General features: G+C 41.1%; 1 protein-coding gene across 1 annotated transcript in view; it reads left to right on the forward strand.

Annotated features, from left to right (window-relative positions):
* Positions 1 to 15,643: 15,643 nt before the first annotated feature.
* CRADD (CASP2 and RIPK1 domain containing adaptor with death domain) overlaps positions 15,644 to 17,768 on the forward strand; it is a 190,464-nt gene continuing 188,339 nt past the window's right edge. The window contains exons 1-2 of the mRNA XM_069584195.1: positions 15,644 to 15,801; positions 17,036 to 17,339. Of these exons, the coding sequence (XP_069440296.1) occupies positions 17,042 to 17,339 (298 nt within the window). The 5' untranslated portion in view covers positions 15,644 to 15,801; positions 17,036 to 17,041. The remainder of the gene's footprint in view (positions 15,802 to 17,035; positions 17,340 to 17,768) is intronic.

A 17,768-nucleotide genomic window follows, 5' to 3' on the forward strand; every position in this document is an offset into this window, starting at 1 on the left:
GTATTCTTGCCTGGGAAAGCCCATGGACAGAGAAGCCTGGCAGGCTACAGTCCGTGGGGTCGCAAGAGTCGGACACAACTTAGCTACTAAACCACCACCACCATCTCTGACAGTAACCCACAGTTATGTTTTCCAAGTAAAAGCATTCAGCAAGAAGGTTTGGAATATTCATTTTTGTGGAAGACATGGATCTGGCATCTGGATTTTAAGTCACCATTCTCTGAGTTATAGAATTAATCCAGGAATATAAAAATCCATCTGAACTAATTTCAGTGTGGTTAGTCTTGATGGCAATGTGTTTATCACATAATTTAAAACAGTAATCTCCAGACAACATCACCTGGGAACTCATTAGAAATGTAAATTCTTTTTTTCTTTCACTTTATTCTTTTTAATTGAAGGATAATTGCTTTACAGAATTTTGTGGTTTCATCACAGAATTTTGTGGTTACATCAACAAGAATCAGCCATAGGTACACCCATGTCCCCTCCTTCCCTTGTCCCTCCCCATCCCACCCTTCTAGATTGTCACAGAGCCCCTGTTTGATTTCCCTGAGTCATACAGCAAATTCCCACTCTTGAGCCCCATCCCACAGCTACTAGATCCAACTCTGGGGTTAGGACCTAGCACTTTGCTGGGGTTAGGACCTAGCACTTTGCTTTTGTAAGCCCTCTTGGTGATTCTGATGCTGTGTAAAGTTTGAGAACTTCAAGAATCAGGATAACTGTGTCAAATGTGTTAAAGGAGACGGTGAAGATTTAAGTTCAGTTTGGCAGTAGTGCATCATCTTGAGCTACTGTTGAACTGTTGGACCATTTTGGACTGGGAAGAAAATTATAGTTGTAATTCAGAAAGTAACTGCAGAGGAAAAAGGCACATGTAATGGAGGAGAGTCTTTAAGGTAGCTTTCAGTTACTTCCTCCTAAAATTGGAGCCATTTAGAAATGCCTTCTACCAGTTGCAGTTGTGACAATCAATTTTTGAAGAGTTTATTTACCATGAATATATAATAATTTTTTGGGTTATTTTTTCCTTGGACATGAAGGAGGAATGATGTCCATTGTTTATTACATGAGATACTGATAACCTGAAACTTTTAAAATAAAATAAAATATAAAGTCTAAGAAAAAGTATGTGCAGTCAGTATCATCAACTTGGCATAATTTTAGAAGTTAGAAGTAATGAATATTAACTCCAGAAAAATGATTGAAGGGGTCATTGCTCAGTTATAATACATATTGAGAATTAAATTTGGTAAATAATGTGATTTCATTCTATCAACTACTAGCTCTGCGGTTACAAGTCATTTTACACCTCGGTGCCTCTTTTTCTTTTTTTTTTTAACTTTTGTGAAATAAGAGGTCCTTTCTTAGTTGCTTTCCATTTCCAGAATTTTGTGATTGTATAAATAATGCACACTGTGAAATATCTCACATTTGTCCCCAAAGAGAGAGATACCCACTAGCTCACTTGACCTTTACGAGAACCCAGCCCTTCTGTATAGTAAAAAATATGTTTAACTTTGTAGATCTAAATCTTAGAAAGCATGTAACAATCATTGCATAGGTTCTGCAGAAGTTTCAGACATTTAATAATTGGCTAACTTGGCAGATGCTGTTTTGGATAATGTCTTGCTGTGCCTGCAGGATGTACATCATAGGAAGGACTTTCTTATGTTACCCAAGCCTTGATCTCCCTGTGCCTCCAAGTGAACATTATCTGTGTTACCTTATAGGAGAGGGATGTGAGCTCTAAGTTGAGGACGTTACTCTCTTGGTGAATGTTCACAAAGTACTGGAGTTTCAGCTTTAGCATCATTCATTCCGAAGAAATCCCAGGACTGATCTCCTTTAGAATGGACTGGTTGGATCTCCTTGCAGTCCAAGGGACTCTCAAGAGTCTTCTCCAACACCACAGTTCAAAAGCATCAGTTCTTCGGCGCTCAGCTTTCTTCACAGTCCAACTCTCACATCCATACATGACCACCCTTCTGAAGGGAGCTTGCTATCAATAGGCAACCTAGCTTAGGTTGGGACTTAGGTCTTTGGGGTAAGACCGATTTGTATTTGAATTCCGGCTCTGCCACTTGCCTAGTTGTATTTCACAATGCTGTGCAAGGATTGAATAAAACTAGAAATGGTATGTGTAAAGAATATCCATAGTTACTGGCCCATGTAAATGTTCAATAATTGTTAGCTTTGAAAGTTGAGGTTAAAGCAGTTGAGGGAAATTGGATAAATGCGTTCTAACCATGAACTTCCAGATGTTCAAGCTGGTTTTAGAAAAGGCAGAGGAACCAGAGATCAAATTGCCAACATCCGCTGGATCATGGAAAAAGCAAGAGAGTTCCAGAAAAACATCTATTTCTGCTTTACTGACTATGCCAAAACCTCTGACTGTGTGGATCACAATAAACTGTGGAAAATTCTGAAAGAGATGGGAATACCAGACCACCTGACCTGCCTCTTGAGAAACCTATATGCAGGTCAGGAAGCAACAGTTAGAACTGGACATGGAACAACAGACTGGTTCCAAATAAGAAAAGGAGTACATCAAGGCTGTATATGGTCACCCTGCTTATTTAACTTAAATGCAGAGTACATCATGAGGAACGCTGGGCTGGAAGAAGCACAAGCTGGAATCAAGATTGCTGGGAGAAATATCAATAACCTCAGATATGCAGATGACACCACCCTTATGGCAGAAAGTGAAGAGGAACTAAAAAGCCTCTTGATGAAAGTGAAAGAGGAGAGTGAAAAAGTTGGCTTAAAGCTCAACATTCAGAAAACTAAGATCATGGCATCTGGTCCCATCACTTCATGGCAAATAGATGGGGAAACAGTGGAAACAGTGTCAGACTTTATTTTTGGGGGGCCTCCAAAATCACTGCAGATGGTGACTGCAGCCATGAAATTAAAAGATGCTTTGGAAGAAAAGTTATGACCAACCTAAATAGCATGTTGAAAAGCAGAGACATTACTTTGCCAACAAAGGTCCATCTAGTCAAGGCTATGATTTTTCCTGTGGTCATGTATGGATGTGAGAGTTGGACTGTGAAGAAAGCTGAGCGCCGAAGAACTGATGCTTTTGAACTGTGGTGTTGGAGAAGACTCTTGAGAGTCCCTTGGACTGCAAGGAGATCCAACCAGTCCATTCTAAAGGAGATCAGTCCTGGGATTTCTTCAGAATGAATGATGCTAAAGCTGAAACTCCAGTACTTTGGCCACCTCATGGGAAGAGTTGACTCACTGGATAAGACCCTGATGCTGGGAGGGATTGGGGGCAGGAGGAGAAGGGGACGACAGAGGATGAGATAGCTGGATGGCATCACTGACTCGATGGACGTGAGTCTGAGTGAACTCTGGGAGTTGGTGATGGACAGGGAGGCCTGGCGGGCTGTGATTCATGGGGTCACAAAGAGTTGGACACGACTGAGTGACTGAACTGAACTGAACTGAAGGCTTATTAGCTAACTGATTCATTGACTTGTTTATTCAAGAACTATTTATTAAGCACCTGCATGAGTCTGATTCTCTTGTAGACATTGGAAATATGACAACAAATATGATTTAGAAAGATTAAATTTGAGTTGCCTATTGACCTCCAAGTGGAGATGTCAAGTAGACAGCTGGATCCATGAGGACAGAGCTAACTATTTGGGAGATATTTTTACCTTTAGATAATATTTAGTGGAGTGGGTTGGTTCAGAGCACTTAGGAAAAAAAGTACAGTTAGAAAAGAGAAAAAATTCTAGGAGCATTCTTAAAGTTTCAGGTACTATGACTCATAATAAAATCTTATAGTAATAACATATAACCCTTATAGAATTTGCTACATGAAAGTTTGTTAATGGGAATTTTTTATTTTCTTACATTCTTTAAAAAATTGTTTTGTTGGTGTGTAGTTGGTTTATAATGTTGTGTTAGTTTCAGGTATACAGAAAAGTAAATCAGTTACACATACACATGCATCCAATCGTTTTTAGATTCTTTTCCTGTATAGGCCATTACATGGTATTGAGTAGAGTTCTCTGTGCTCCACAGTGGGTCCTTATTAGTCATCTGTTTTATATATAATAATGTGTATATGTCAGTTCCAGTCTCCCAGTTTATCCCTTCCCCCTTACCCGTCAGTAACTGTAAATCTGTTTTCTACATCTGTAACTCTATTTCTGTTTTCTAGATAAGGTCATTTGTGCTCTTTTTTTAGATTCCACATATAAGGAGTATCATGTGGTATTTGTCTTTCTCTGCCTGACTTTTTTCACTCAGTATGACCATCTCTAGGTTCATCCACATAGCTATAATTGGCATTTTTCATTCTTTTTTATGGCTGAGTAATATTCCATTGTATATATGCACCACTTCTTTATCTCGTCCCCTGTCATCAAACATTTAGGTTGCTTCTGATGTCCTGGCTGTTGTAAGTAGAGTTGAAGTGAACACTGAGGTGTATGTATCTTTTTGAATTATGGTTTTCTCTGGATATATGCCCAGGAGTGGGATTGTTGGTAGCTCTATTTTTAGTTTTTTAAGGAACCTCCACACTGTTCTCTCTAGTTGCTGTACCTCTTTACATTCCCACCAACAGTATAGGAGGGTTCCCTTTTCTCCACACCCTCTCAAGCATTTGTTGCTTGAAGATTTGTTGATGGTCGTTCTCACCGGTGTGAGGTGTTATCTCATTGCAGTTTTGATTTTCATTTCTCGGATAATGAGTGATGCTGAGCATCTTTTCATGTGCTTTTTTGGCCATCTGTATGTCTTCTTTGGAGAAATGTCTGTTTAAATCTTCTGCCCATTTTTTGATTGTGTTGTTTGTGGTTTTGATATTGAGCTACATGTGCTGTTTGTATATTTTGGAGAGTAATTCCTTGTCAGTTGCTTCATTTGCAAATACTTTCTGTCATTCTGAGGGTTGTCTTTTCATTTTTGTTTGTGGTTTCCTATGCTGTACAAAAAGCTGTTAACTTTAATAAAATCCCATTCATTTATTTTTGTTTTTATTTTCATTACTCTAGGAAGTAGATTGAAAAAGACCTTGCTGGGCTTTATGTCAAAGAGTGTTCTGCCTGTGTTTTCCTTGAAGAGTTTTATAGTATCCACCCTTGCATTTAGGGCTTTAATCCATTTTGGCTTTACATTCTTTAGCATATACAAATGAAGACCAAAAAGAAGGGTGGTTGTAATACATTGGTCTTCGCATCCATCTGATCCATATTTCTGAGCGCCTACTGCAAGGTGCCATATTACGTTCCATGTGTAAAGTGAAAACAATAAAACAGTCATGTTGTTGGTCAAACTTATTTACTGAGCACATACTGTATGCAGTACTTGATGATTTGAGAAGAGACCACAAAAATGGAAAATTCATTCTCTGTCTCTAGGAGAAGACAGTCTAAACCTGTCACTCAGAAGAATAAACCACCCCAAAGTGGTTAAGAACAGCGTGTTTCCTTTTCTTTTTGCGTATCTGATGTTCTTAGGCCATTAGGAGAAATCTCTGTGGGCCAAAAGAATTTGGTGAGGTAGGTCACAGTGCATAAGTCATTTTATCTTCTCCCCTCCCTTCTACGTGGCTGGTCAATGGGAGAGTGTCCCTGGGTAAAGAGAAGCTTGTTTCAGCCCGTCTCATACTTGTAGTTAGTTGACTGGTACTCCATGCAACGCAGCATTTATGTTCTCATTATCTGTGGAGAAGAGACAGCAGGAATCCATCAGCATTTGTAATGACTCATCTCTTTGCCCTATGAAACCAACAGTTTTCCTGAAGAGCACTCCTAATTTGTCCAGAATTCTATACTTCCTGTGTAGCTAGTGGATGGAGTGGATGCAGGCCCACTTATCAGTATAGATGGGGAAGAAGGGAAGTACCCTCTTCTGAACTGTGGTTGTATTATTCTGACTAATGGTTATATTTGCTTTATTAAGATGCAGCTGAACCTTTTGGAGGAGTGTTATCAGGAAAAACAGCCTGGCATCAATTATGCTGAAACAATCATTATATTTGGTAGTTATTGTCTAATCTCTAAATGGACTTTATTAAATAAATCCAGATAAAAGCTTAATTCATTCAACTACATGGTACATTAATGATAAAGCATCCTGGCAGACTCCTGATGATGTAGTTCTGCCCAGAAAGTAATCTCAGTACAAAGTCCATGTGACCTCTTTTGGTGGTCACTGTGGCCAGTTGGCAGTAGAAATACTTAGGGTCTTGGAGAGGGTCAAAATAATTCCTTTGTGCTTTATGATATCATATTTTGTGGTCTCAGCCAAATACTTGGCTATATGCTTAAATGGCTTCAAATGTTCTTTTGTTGTTGTTCATTGAGAAACATTTTGACCCTTTTCCCTGACAACAGCATAGCTTGCTTCTATGTCACTTTGCTTGAACAAGAATGGAAGGTTAGCTACTAAATTGTTCATTACAAAATGTTGAAAATCCTTTTATGTCTGCTATCTGAAGTGTATGGATTTCTCTTCGATCAATGATATATGATGTCATCCCTGTAGATATCCAGCAGAGAGAAAATTCACCTATTAAATCTTGCCATGTAGAGTACTTAGGTTCTGTCATTAGCTAGTACTTGAAAAGTGAAAGAAAGTGTGAAAGTGTTGGTTGCTCAGTCATGTTCAACTCTGCAACCCCACGGACTGTAGCCCACCAGGCTCCTCTGTCCATGGGATTCCCCAGGCAAGAATACTGGAGTGGGTTGCCATGCCCTCCTCCAGGGGATCTTCCCAACTCAGGGATCAAACCCACGTCTTCTGCATTGCAAGTGGATTCTTCACCAGCTGAGCTACCAGGGAAGCCCCAGATAGTACTTAAGAAAGCCTAAGCGGGATCCTTGTACTAGTCTCTTATAGTCACTACATTTGGTTACATCACCAGAAAGTCAGTACCTAGACTGTATTATCTTGGGCTTTATATTGAGTCAATACCAATAATGTATACTTGAAGAAAATTTTGGGGTCTTCTACACAACAACACAGGAAAATCACAGTTTATTAGTTTATCTGATGTTCCTGATATAAAGAATCATATGATAAATTCCTACTTGACACCAGTGTCACAGACATATTAGTTTCTTTAGATGACTTAGCATGTTTTTTTTCTTCTGGGGATGGGAAATATACAACACAAAAGGCTCTCTATTTTATTGTAAATGCCAGGAAACTAAGAACTTATTTTAGCAAGTCCTAATATCTTTAGATATGTTAATATCTTAAATTCTTAACTGGTTTCTTATCTATCTTTTAAATGTCTATAGTACAGTTTTATAACTACTGTGAGTTTTTTTCTTGGAAGCAAAATAAGAGAGGTCACCTCCCCAAAGAGGCTTTCTCTGAAGAGTCTATTGAAATCAGCTTCCCTCCTCTGGCCCCCGGCCTGTTTTTTCTTATCAAAGCACTCTTCCTTTATTGCACTTACAACAATTTATAATTATTTTTATTTGTTTCCCTGTTTATGTTTGTTTCCTTCTTTAGATTCTAAACAAGACCAGGAGCAGGCTGTGGCTCAGATCATGAACTCCTTATTGCCAAATTCAGACTTAAATTGAAGCAAGTAGGGAAAACCACTAGACCATTCAGGTATGACCTAAATCAAATCCCTGACAATTATACAATGGAAGTGACAAATAGATTCAAAGGATTAGATCTGATAGACAGAGTGCCTGAAGAACTATGGACATTCATGACATTGTACAGGAGGCAGGGATCAAGACCATCCCCAAGAAAAAGAAATGCAAAAAGGCAAAATGATTGTCTGAGGAGGCCTTCCAAATAGCTGAGAAAAGAAGAGAAACTAAAGGGAAAGGAGAAAAGAAAGGTATACCCATTTGAATGCAGTTTCAAAGAAGAGCAAGGAGAGATAAGAAAGCTTTCCTCAGTGATCAATGCAAAGAAATAGAAGAAAACAACAGAATGGGAAAGACTAGAGATCTCTTCAAGAAAATTAGAGATACCAAGGGAACATTTCTTGCAAAGATGGGCACAACAAAGGACAGAAATGGTATGGACCTAACAGAAGCAGAATATATTAAGAAGAGGTGGCAAGAATACACAGAAGAACTGTACAAAAAAGATCTTCATGACCAAGATAACCACAATGGTGTGATCACTCACCCAAAGCCAGACATCCTGGAATGTGAAGTCAAGTGGGCCTTAGGAAGCATCACTATGAACAAAGCTAGTGGAGGTGATGGAATTCCAGTTGAGCTATTTCAAATCCTAAAAGATGATGCTGTGAAAGTGCTGCACTCAATATGCCAGCAAATTTGGAAAACTCAGCAGTGGCCACAGGACTGGAAAAGGTCAGTTTTCATTCCAATCCCAAAGAAAGGCAATGCCAAAGAATGCTCAAACTACTGCACAATTGCACTCATCTCACACCCTAGCAAAGTAATGCTCAAAATTCTCCAAACCAGGCTTCAGCAGTACGTGAACCGTGAACTTCCTGATGTTCAAGCTTGTTTTAGAAAAGGCAGAGGAACCAGAGATCAAATTGCCAACATCCGTTGGATCATCAAAAAGCAAGATAGTTCCAGAAAAACATCTACTTCTGCTTTATTGACTATGCCAGAGCCTTTGATTGCATGGATCACAGCAAAGTGTGGAAAATTCTTCAAGAGATGGGAATACCAGACCACCTGACCTGTCTCTTGAGAAATCTATATGCAGGTCAGGAAGCAACAGTTAGAACTGGGCATGGAACAACAGACTGGTTCCAAATAAGAAAAGGAGTACGTCAAGGCTGTATATGGTCACCCTGCTTATTTAACTTCTATGCAGAGTACATCATGAGAAATGCTGGGCTGGAAGAAGCACAAGCTGGAATCAAGATTGGCGGGAGAAATATCAATAACCTCAGATATGCAGATGACACCACCCTTATGGCAGAAAGTGAAGAAGAATTAAAGAGCCTCTTGCTGAAAGTGAAAAAGTTGGCTTAAAGCTCAACACTCAGAAAACTAAAATCATGGCATCCAGTCTTATCACTTCACGGCAAATAGATCTGGAAACAGTGGAAACAGTGTCAGACTTTGTATTTTGGGGCTCCAAAATGACTGCAGATGGTGACTGCAGCCATGAAATTAAAAGAAGCTTGCTCCTTGGAAGAAAAGTTATGACCAACCTAGACAGCATATTAAAAAGCAGAGACATTACTTTATCAACAAAGGTCCATCTAGTCAAAGGTAAGGTTTTTCCAGTAGTCATGTATGGATGTGAGAGTTGGAATATAAAGAAAGCTGATCACTGAAGAATTGATGCTTTTGAAGTGTGGTGTTGGAGAAGATTCTTGAGAGTCCCTTGGACTGCAAGGAGATCCAACCAGTCCACCCTAAAGGAAATCAGTCCTGAATATTCATTGGAAGGACTGATGCTGAAGCTGAAGCTCCAGTACTTTGGCCACCTGATGCTAAGAACAGACTCATTTGAAAAGAGCCTGATGCTGGGAAGGATTGAAGGCAGGAGGAGAAGGGGATGATACAGGATGAAATGGTTGGATAGCATCACCAACTCAATGGACATGAGTTTGAGTAAACTGCGGGAGTTGGTGATGGACAGGCCTGGCATGCTGCAGTCCATGGGATCGCAAAGAGTTGGACACGACTGAGTGACTGAACTGAACTGACCGAGACACTAAGCTCTAGCAAACAAGAGATCATATCTCTCTTTCAGTCTAAATACCCTAGATGATTTTATCACATACTCAGTAAAAACCAATTGCTGTCAAATTTTGATAAATTGCAGTATCCTAGTACTATCAGTCAGTATAAAAACTTGTACCATGACATTTTAGATATCTAGAAATGTTGTTGAGATATGAAATTAATATGCAGTAATTTGGATAACAATGTATGTGGGTCTTTTTTTTATATTTATATTTATTTGTTTGTTTGTTTTTGGCTGCATGGGTCTTCGTTGCTGCACCATTTTCTTCCATTTTCTAGTTGTGGTGTGCAAGGGATATGGTCTAGTTGTGATGTGTGAGCTTCTCCTTTTGGTGACTTCTTTGTTGCAGGGCACAGGTTCTTGGGCATGTGGGCTTCAGTAGTTGTGGGATGAAGTTTCAGCAGTTGTGGTTTGCTGACTCTACAACGCAAGTTCCATAGTTGTGGCATTGTGGAGCATGGTTTAGCTGCTTTGTAGCATTTGGAATCTTCCTGGACCAGGGATCAAGTCCACGTTTCCTGTATCAGTTGGTAGATTCTTGCTTTACAATGTTCTGTTGGTTTTTGCTGTACAACATGAATCAGCTATAATTATGCTTGTATCCCCTCCCTCTTGAGTCTCCTTCCCCTCCGCACACCCTAGGTCATCACAGAGCAGCAGGCTGGGCTCCCTGTGTTATACAGCGACTTCTCATTGGCTATCTACTTTACACACAACAGTGTATATATGTTGATGCTACTTTCTCTATTGGTCTCAATCTCTGCTTCCCTGACTATGCCCACAAGTCCATTCTCTAAATCTGTGTCTCCATTTTTCTAAGAAAATAGGTTCATTAATACCATTTTTCTAGATTCCATATGTATGCATTAATATACAATATTTGTTTTTCTCTTTCTGACTTACTTCACTCTATGTAACAGGTTCTAGGTTCATCCACCTCACTGGTACTGACTCAATTCATTCTTTGTCCTTTTTAAGGCTGAGTCTGTATGCGCCATACCTTCTGTATCCATTCCTCTGTAGATGGGCATCTAGATTGCTTCCATGTCCTGGCTATTGTAAGTAGTGCTGCAGTGAACATTGGGGCACATGTGTCTTTTAGAATTGTGACTTTCTCCAGGGTATATGCCCCAAAGTGGAATTGCCCGGTCATTTCCCTGGTGGCTCAGATGGCAGAGAATCCACCTGCAATGTGGGAGACCTGGGTTCGATCCCTGGGTTGGGAAGATCCCCTGGAGGAGGGCATGGCAACCCACTCCAGTATTTTTGCCTGGAGAATCCCCATAAACAGAGGAGCCTGGTGGGCTACAGTCCATGGGGTCTCAAAGAGTTGCACATGATTTAGAGACTAAGCATATAGTAGATTTATTCCTAATTTTTAAAGGAATCTCCATATTGTTCTCCCTAATGGCTGTATCAGTTTATATTCCTACCAACAGTGCAGGAGGGTTCCCTTTTCTCCACATCCTCTCCAGCATTTATTGTTTGTAGATTTTTTGATGATGGCCATTCTGACTGGTGTGAGCTGATACCTCATTGTAGTTGTGATTTGCATTTCTCTAATAATTAGTGATGATGAGCGTATTTTCATTGTATATTGGCCATCTATCTGTGTGTCTCTTTGGAGAAATGTCTGTTTAGGTCTTCTGCCCATTTTTTTGATTCGGCTGTTTGTTTTTCTGATAGTGAGCTGTGTAAGCTGCTCATATATTCCAGAGATTAATCCTTTGTCCGTTGTTTTGTTTGCAATTATTTTCTCCCATTCTGAGGTTGTCTTTTAATCTTGTTTATTGTTTTCTTTGTTGTGCAAAAGATTTTAAGTTTAATTAGGTCCCATTTACTTATTTTTGTTTTTATTTCCATTACTCTAGGAGGTGGGCAGGGAGATTCTTAACCATTGAACCACCAGGGAAGTCCATTGGCTCTCATAAAAGTGCAATTTAGGTTTTTGTGAACAATCCTAGGATTTTTACAGTAAGCAATATTTCAGTTCAGTTCAGTTCAGTCTCTCAAGTCATGTCCCAGTCTTTGCCACCCCATGGACTGCAGCACTCCAGGCCTCCCTGTCCATCACCAACTCCCAGAGCTTGCTCAAACTCATGTCCATTGAGTTGGTGATGCCTTCCAACCATGAGGTATCAGAGAACTGAAGGAATCATTAAAATTCATAATTTAATAAAAGAATAATTAATTATTGCACATGATTCAGGTAATATTATCTACAGAGTAATACCTTTATTAAGAGTTACACAGGAAGAGGGGATAGTGTGGCTGTGTATTCCAAGTGTAGTTTTAGGAATTTCAGTTACAGGCATAGATGCCAATATTTCCTTTGGCAAATTCTGTTTTTATCATTTTGGGGTATAGGGAAGGGAGGCTACCTGGCATTCTACTTGCACATCAAGGAAATAATAAAGAAATGAGAAAAAGAATTTCATCCAGAAGTCCTCATATCTTCCTGATGATGGGCAAGTCCTTTGCTATCTTTTTTATGGCCGAGTAGTACTCCATTGTGCGTGCGTGTGTGTGTGTGTGTGTGTGTATGTGTGTGTGTGTGTATTTATACTACGTCTTCTTTATCCATTAATCAGTTGAGGGACAGTTGGGTTGCTTCTAGGTCTTGGCTATTGTAGATAGTGCTGCCATGAATATTAGGATGCATGTATATTTTTAAATTAGAGTTTTTGTCTTTTCAATAAGACATTTCTGATGTTTACCTGATCACCTAGGTTAGGGGGTATATACCTGGTTTTTCTGCTATACAATTTTTTTTTCTTTCTTTTTATACTCTGTGGGTTAGAAGTGTGTGATTTGTTTTTTGTCTCTAGCTTTACTGAGGTATAACTGACAAAAATTGTATATTCTTACATTTATAATGTAACAGTTATAAATGTTATAACAATTATAACAGTTATAGCAATTATAAACAATTGTTAAACAATTAAAACAGTTATAAAAAAGTTATAAATGTAACAAAAGAAGATATACTTTTGTTAAAATTTGCAATTTTATTGTAAAATGGAAATTAATTCCTTGTGAATTAATTCATGACCTATTTCTGTAACTGTTTCACGTATGCTTGAAATGAATCTGTTTTTCTCTGTGGCTTAATATCCACATTTATGAAACAGGAAGAACCAAAAATATCCAGCTCCTTTGATTTTTGTTTTGGAGTTTGCAAGCCAAAGCCCAAACTGAAAGACAGAAGAATATGATACTTGTTCTTTTTGACTTTCACTGGCAAACTCATAATTGGTATATCTTGACACAAGCAAGCATGTAGAGGACCAAGAAAAAGGAAAATTGCTGTCCTTCCTGAAAACAGATTTGTTACCACTGACTAACAGGTGCTTAATCCTTTGTGGGGGCACAATTTCAGCCTACAGAGGAGGACGAGATGGGAATGGAGGAGTAAACACCCGTGATGGTGATTCCGATCTGTGTTTGATCTGTTTGATTCCTGCTGGCCTTGGATGTTTATAAAAGGGAAGCTGAACCTTTGCTGTGCTGCTTAGACTATCATTGTATGCTTGGGTGTGGTGGTCCTCCAACAGGCTGACTAATAACGGCCGCCGGCTAGTCTAATCAGAGCGGAGAAGGCAATGGCACCCTACTCCAGTACTCTTGCCTGGAAAATCCATGGACAGAGGAGCCTGGTAGGCTGCAGTCCATGGGGTCGCTACGAGTCGGACACGACTAAACGACTTCGCTTTAACTTTTCACTTTCATGCACTGGAGAAGGAAATGGCAACCCACTCCAGTGTTCTTGCCTGGAGAATCCCAGGGATGGGGGAGCCTGGTGGGCTGCTGTCTATGGGGTCGCACAGAGTCAGACACGACTGAAGCGACTTAGCAGCAGCAGCAGTCTAATCAGAGAGCCAGTCTGGTCACTTAGGAGGTGGCATGGATGCTTACCTCAGTTTTCCATTGGAAGGGGAATTTGATGGTCAGTGGTTTCACCTATGGATGTAGCACCCTTAATAGCTAACCTCTCAGGCTGTTAACCATAAAGATTCCATGTACCTCGGCTCCTGCACTAACTTTTCTCATGCAGTCTCTCTGTTCTCTTCGGTGAGCTCTCATGGAAGCCTTTGTTGGCCTCCAACCTCCTCCAGTTGTCGTCAGCAATGTTTCCTTCTCTTTCCTAGGAGATCTCAGCCTTTCCAAACACAATGAGTCATTAAGAAGTGTTCTTAAAATAGGTATTTTCATATTGGGTGTTTTTGATCTTATTTCTTTCAACTTTGCTATATGTTTGAAAATTATCAAAGTTTAGAGTTAGAAAAAATACATTTTTTCCTCCCCACAAAGTCAATAACCTCAGCTATTGGCACTGTCACAAGAGGTCTGCACTTTAACTGGATGAACACAGAGAATAAAGTTAACACACCCCAGGAAAGGACAGCAATTCCAGAGTGAAAGAAGAGGGGAGAGTAAAGAGGGTACCTGAAACTCAAGAGTATCAAGAGTAGGAGGTGGTACCAGAATGACTTCTAATATTTTGGTTGTCATTAGAACAGTAGACTTTTCACCATGCAGGGGTGTGTAGTGCACTGTGTACTGGAAAGAGCATAATATCAGAAGGACGTGGTTTTTAATTCAGGTTTTGCTATTCAAAATCTATTCAGGTTTTGCTGGCTGTGAAATTTTGGTTAAGACACTTGACCACTTTGATTCCATAGTCCTCACATATGTAAAATGCTAATTATAACACTTGCCACTGGATGTAAAAGTATTGTCACTGGCATAGTAAAATGGTATAGTAATACTCTAAACTGGTTACAAAAATTAGAATGTTTTGAGGAGGGAGGTTTACATTTCCATTGATGGTCAGTCATTTGCTCTATCAGTGTTGAGAAGAGGGTAGGACTCTGGAGTGGGGGTTTCTTGCCTTTCTCATTACAGGAGTGATTAACTTGTAAACTCCATGTTCCAGTTTTGGCAGTCTTGTTTAGGGAGTCAATCTTAGATGCCAAGACCCCCTCCAGCCTTTCTGATGATTCTGTGTGCGTGTGTGCATGCTAAGACACTTCAGTCCTGTCAGACTCTTTGCAATCCTATGGACTCTAGCCTGCCAGGCTCCTCTGTCCATGGCATTCTCCAAATAAGAATGCTGGAGTGGGTTGCCATGCCCATCTCTGGGGGCTCTTCCCGACCCAGGGATGGAACCTGTCTCTTACCTCTCCTGCATTTGGTAGGTGAGTTCTTTACCACCAGTGCCACCAGGGAAGCCCCTTCTAATGACAGTCTCTCAGTCGTGCCTGACTTGTGACCCCACGAACTGTAGACCACGAGGCTTCTCTGTCCATGGAATTCTCCAGGCAAGAATACTGGAGTGGATTGCCATTCCCTTCTTCAGACGATTTTCCCCACCCAGGGATCAAACCCTGGTCTCCTGCGTTGCAGGCAGATTCTTTACTGTTTGAGGTACAGGGAAGTCCTTCTAATGACAGTAATCGTCCCCAATTCCTCATGACAAACCCCTTTCTTTCCAGAATAGCTAGTTGATTGCTGAAACTGAATCCTGACTGACTTGTAACTCTTTGTGGGCAGTACCCCTGTGATATAAAGGAATTATCTTATGTTGGGTGGGGAATAAATGATTAAGTAAAAGTTTTAGTAAGATAATGACACATATTCCAGACAAAAACAAAGCTGGAACTAAGGGGATGAGGAGGTGAATACCGGAATTTTAAACAGTTTGGTGGTCGAAACTGCTGCTTTGAATAACAGTGGTCCTGGAAGGCCTCCCTGATAAGATGACTTTTGAGGCCCAACTATCTGTCAATTGAGTGCAAGACCCAGGTGGAGATAATGCGTTAAAATGTAATTATCCAATTACTCCTTTCCTTAGATAATCCCCTAAATGATGCTATTTTCCACCTCCAGGTGGTTATTTTATTTACCCATAGCAAACATGGCAGAAAAGGCTTCATCCCGGGCCACCAATAAAGATGACCACAGTACTTCCTGTGCTTGCCCTTAACAAAGATGGAGTCATGACTTCCTGCTCAGAGGTTCTTTGCCTTCAACAAAGATGGTGCTTATGGTACAGGTTCCCTGACAGTTTGGATTCCGGTTGCAGTTTTTTTTTTTCCCTTAAGATACTTGTTTGCAGACGTAAGTAACAGGAAACTGGCAACCCCCCATCCATCTTTTCTTAAGGACCCCGCGCCGTGGCGTCTGCGGCCTGGTCCCTGTGCGGCTCCCACGCTCGTTAACTTCCTCGCGGCATTTCGGAGCCGGCCGGGTTGGGGTGGCGGTGGGGGCGGGTACCAGGGCCGCTCTCCCTTCGGTCCGCTCTCCCTTCGGTCCGCTCTGCAAGTCATTCCCAGCACCCTTTTTTTTTAGCGGGTCACTTTTCCAGAAAATCTTTCATGGTTCTTCCCGTTCCTAATACGACAGAGCTTCAGCTGGTGAGGAAGGGAATGAAAAGAAGTTCCACAAGGGCGGGGGCCGCCAAGGTGCACACCCCTCTGCTCACTTGCCGCCTCTTAGGGTCGCCCGCGGTGCTTGGACTTTCTGTGTCACGAGGCCCCACCTGCCGCCCTCGCGGCCCCTCCCCGCCGCTTACTCCCCTAGCCATTGTCACTGGTGCTGTGGTCTTGGAAACAAGCCTTCAATGGCGTGTGGATTGTTTTATTTTTAGTCTTTTACAGGAAAAAAACCCCACAACATTTAATGTACCATACATGCCATGACAGTGTTGTGATGGAGATTCGAAATTCTTCCAGACAAGGGCTGGCACTTGTGATTGTAGATAGAAGATGTATACCGTAGACAGGGCATGAACGCTTCATGTTTTCCTTGAAGGCGGTGATGTATAGGCCTTTTCTCTTAGGGAAAATGACCCTTAAACTTACTGGAACCTGCCGGTTTCTGGCTCCACTCGCATTGTTGTTCAGGTTCTGCAAAAGCACACCGTCTAAAGGGCACTCGCGTGCACCTAGGCCATTTCTGCGGTGGTGGGTATCTCTGATGATGTCAATGTTAAAAGCACTATTTCTTCCTAGGTTTTTTAGAATGAAATGCTCCTCTGTAATCCTTAGATAAAAGTTGCTTTTTAAGCAGGGTCTCTGATCCACTTTTTCCCAAATCTCTTTATAGAACAAGGAATGGAGCTAGGTTCCCATTGTGTAGAAAAGAAAAACAGAAGATGATTCATGTTCAGTGCTGTTCATCATGTTCTGAACCATTCAAAATTAATTCAACTTGGCTTAACAGCCACTGTGGCCTGGTGTTTTGCTAGGCTTCAAAGATGTCCCTAACCTTAAGGAGCTTGCACTGTAACATACTATCTTTAGGGGCTCATCAGACTTCCTGTGATCTGAGTTACCATTTTGTCTCTTACCAGGGGAAAATGGAGGCTAGAGACAAGCAAGTGCTTCGTTCCTTTCGCCTGGAGTTGGGTGCAGAGGTACTGGTGGAGGGGCTAGTCCTCCAGTATCTTTATCAGGAAGGGATCTTGACAGAAAGCCACGTTCAAGAAATTAAAGCTCAAGCCACAGGCCTCCGGAAAACAATGCTACTGCTGGATATCCTACCTTCCAGAGGTCCTAAAGCCTTCGATGCATTCCTAGATTCCCTGCAGGAATTCCCTTGGGTAAGGGAGAAGCTGGAGAAGGCAAGAGAAGAAGCTGTAGTTGAACTGCCTGCAGGTAGGCCTCAAAAAGTTCACTCCAGGCCAGCTCCAAAATTGTTGGAACTATGCCCTTTGGATTTGAAGTTGAGATTTTAGTCTGGGTGGAGGTCGGCGGATCCTGAAAGTGGGTAAAAAGTTTGGTCTGAAGGCACATGCTATTGGAGGGACCAGATGAGGAGATGGAATTATGAAGTGCAGGGAAGGAGGGAGGAACGGCCCATGAGAGAGAGGATGAGGAGGGAACTCAGAGGATACATTTAGAAATACTTCCAGGGAAAGTTGGCAGGTCACTTGGGAGGCATGCTCTCATGTGAGAGCCAGGTCATATCTTAGTCCTTGGCATCCGGAGCCATTTAGAAAGTGTAGATGGGAAAGCAGGCTTTTGGCTTCTTGATAACTGATTCGTGGGGTGCCAGAGCGGCTGGCTGGAAAAGGTCAGACTCCT

The sequence above is a fragment of the Ovis canadensis genome, chromosome 3 (assembly GCF_042477335.2).
Source record: "Ovis canadensis isolate MfBH-ARS-UI-01 breed Bighorn chromosome 3, ARS-UI_OviCan_v2, whole genome shotgun sequence".
Classification (NCBI taxonomy): Eukaryota; Metazoa; Chordata; class Mammalia; order Artiodactyla; family Bovidae; genus Ovis; species Ovis canadensis.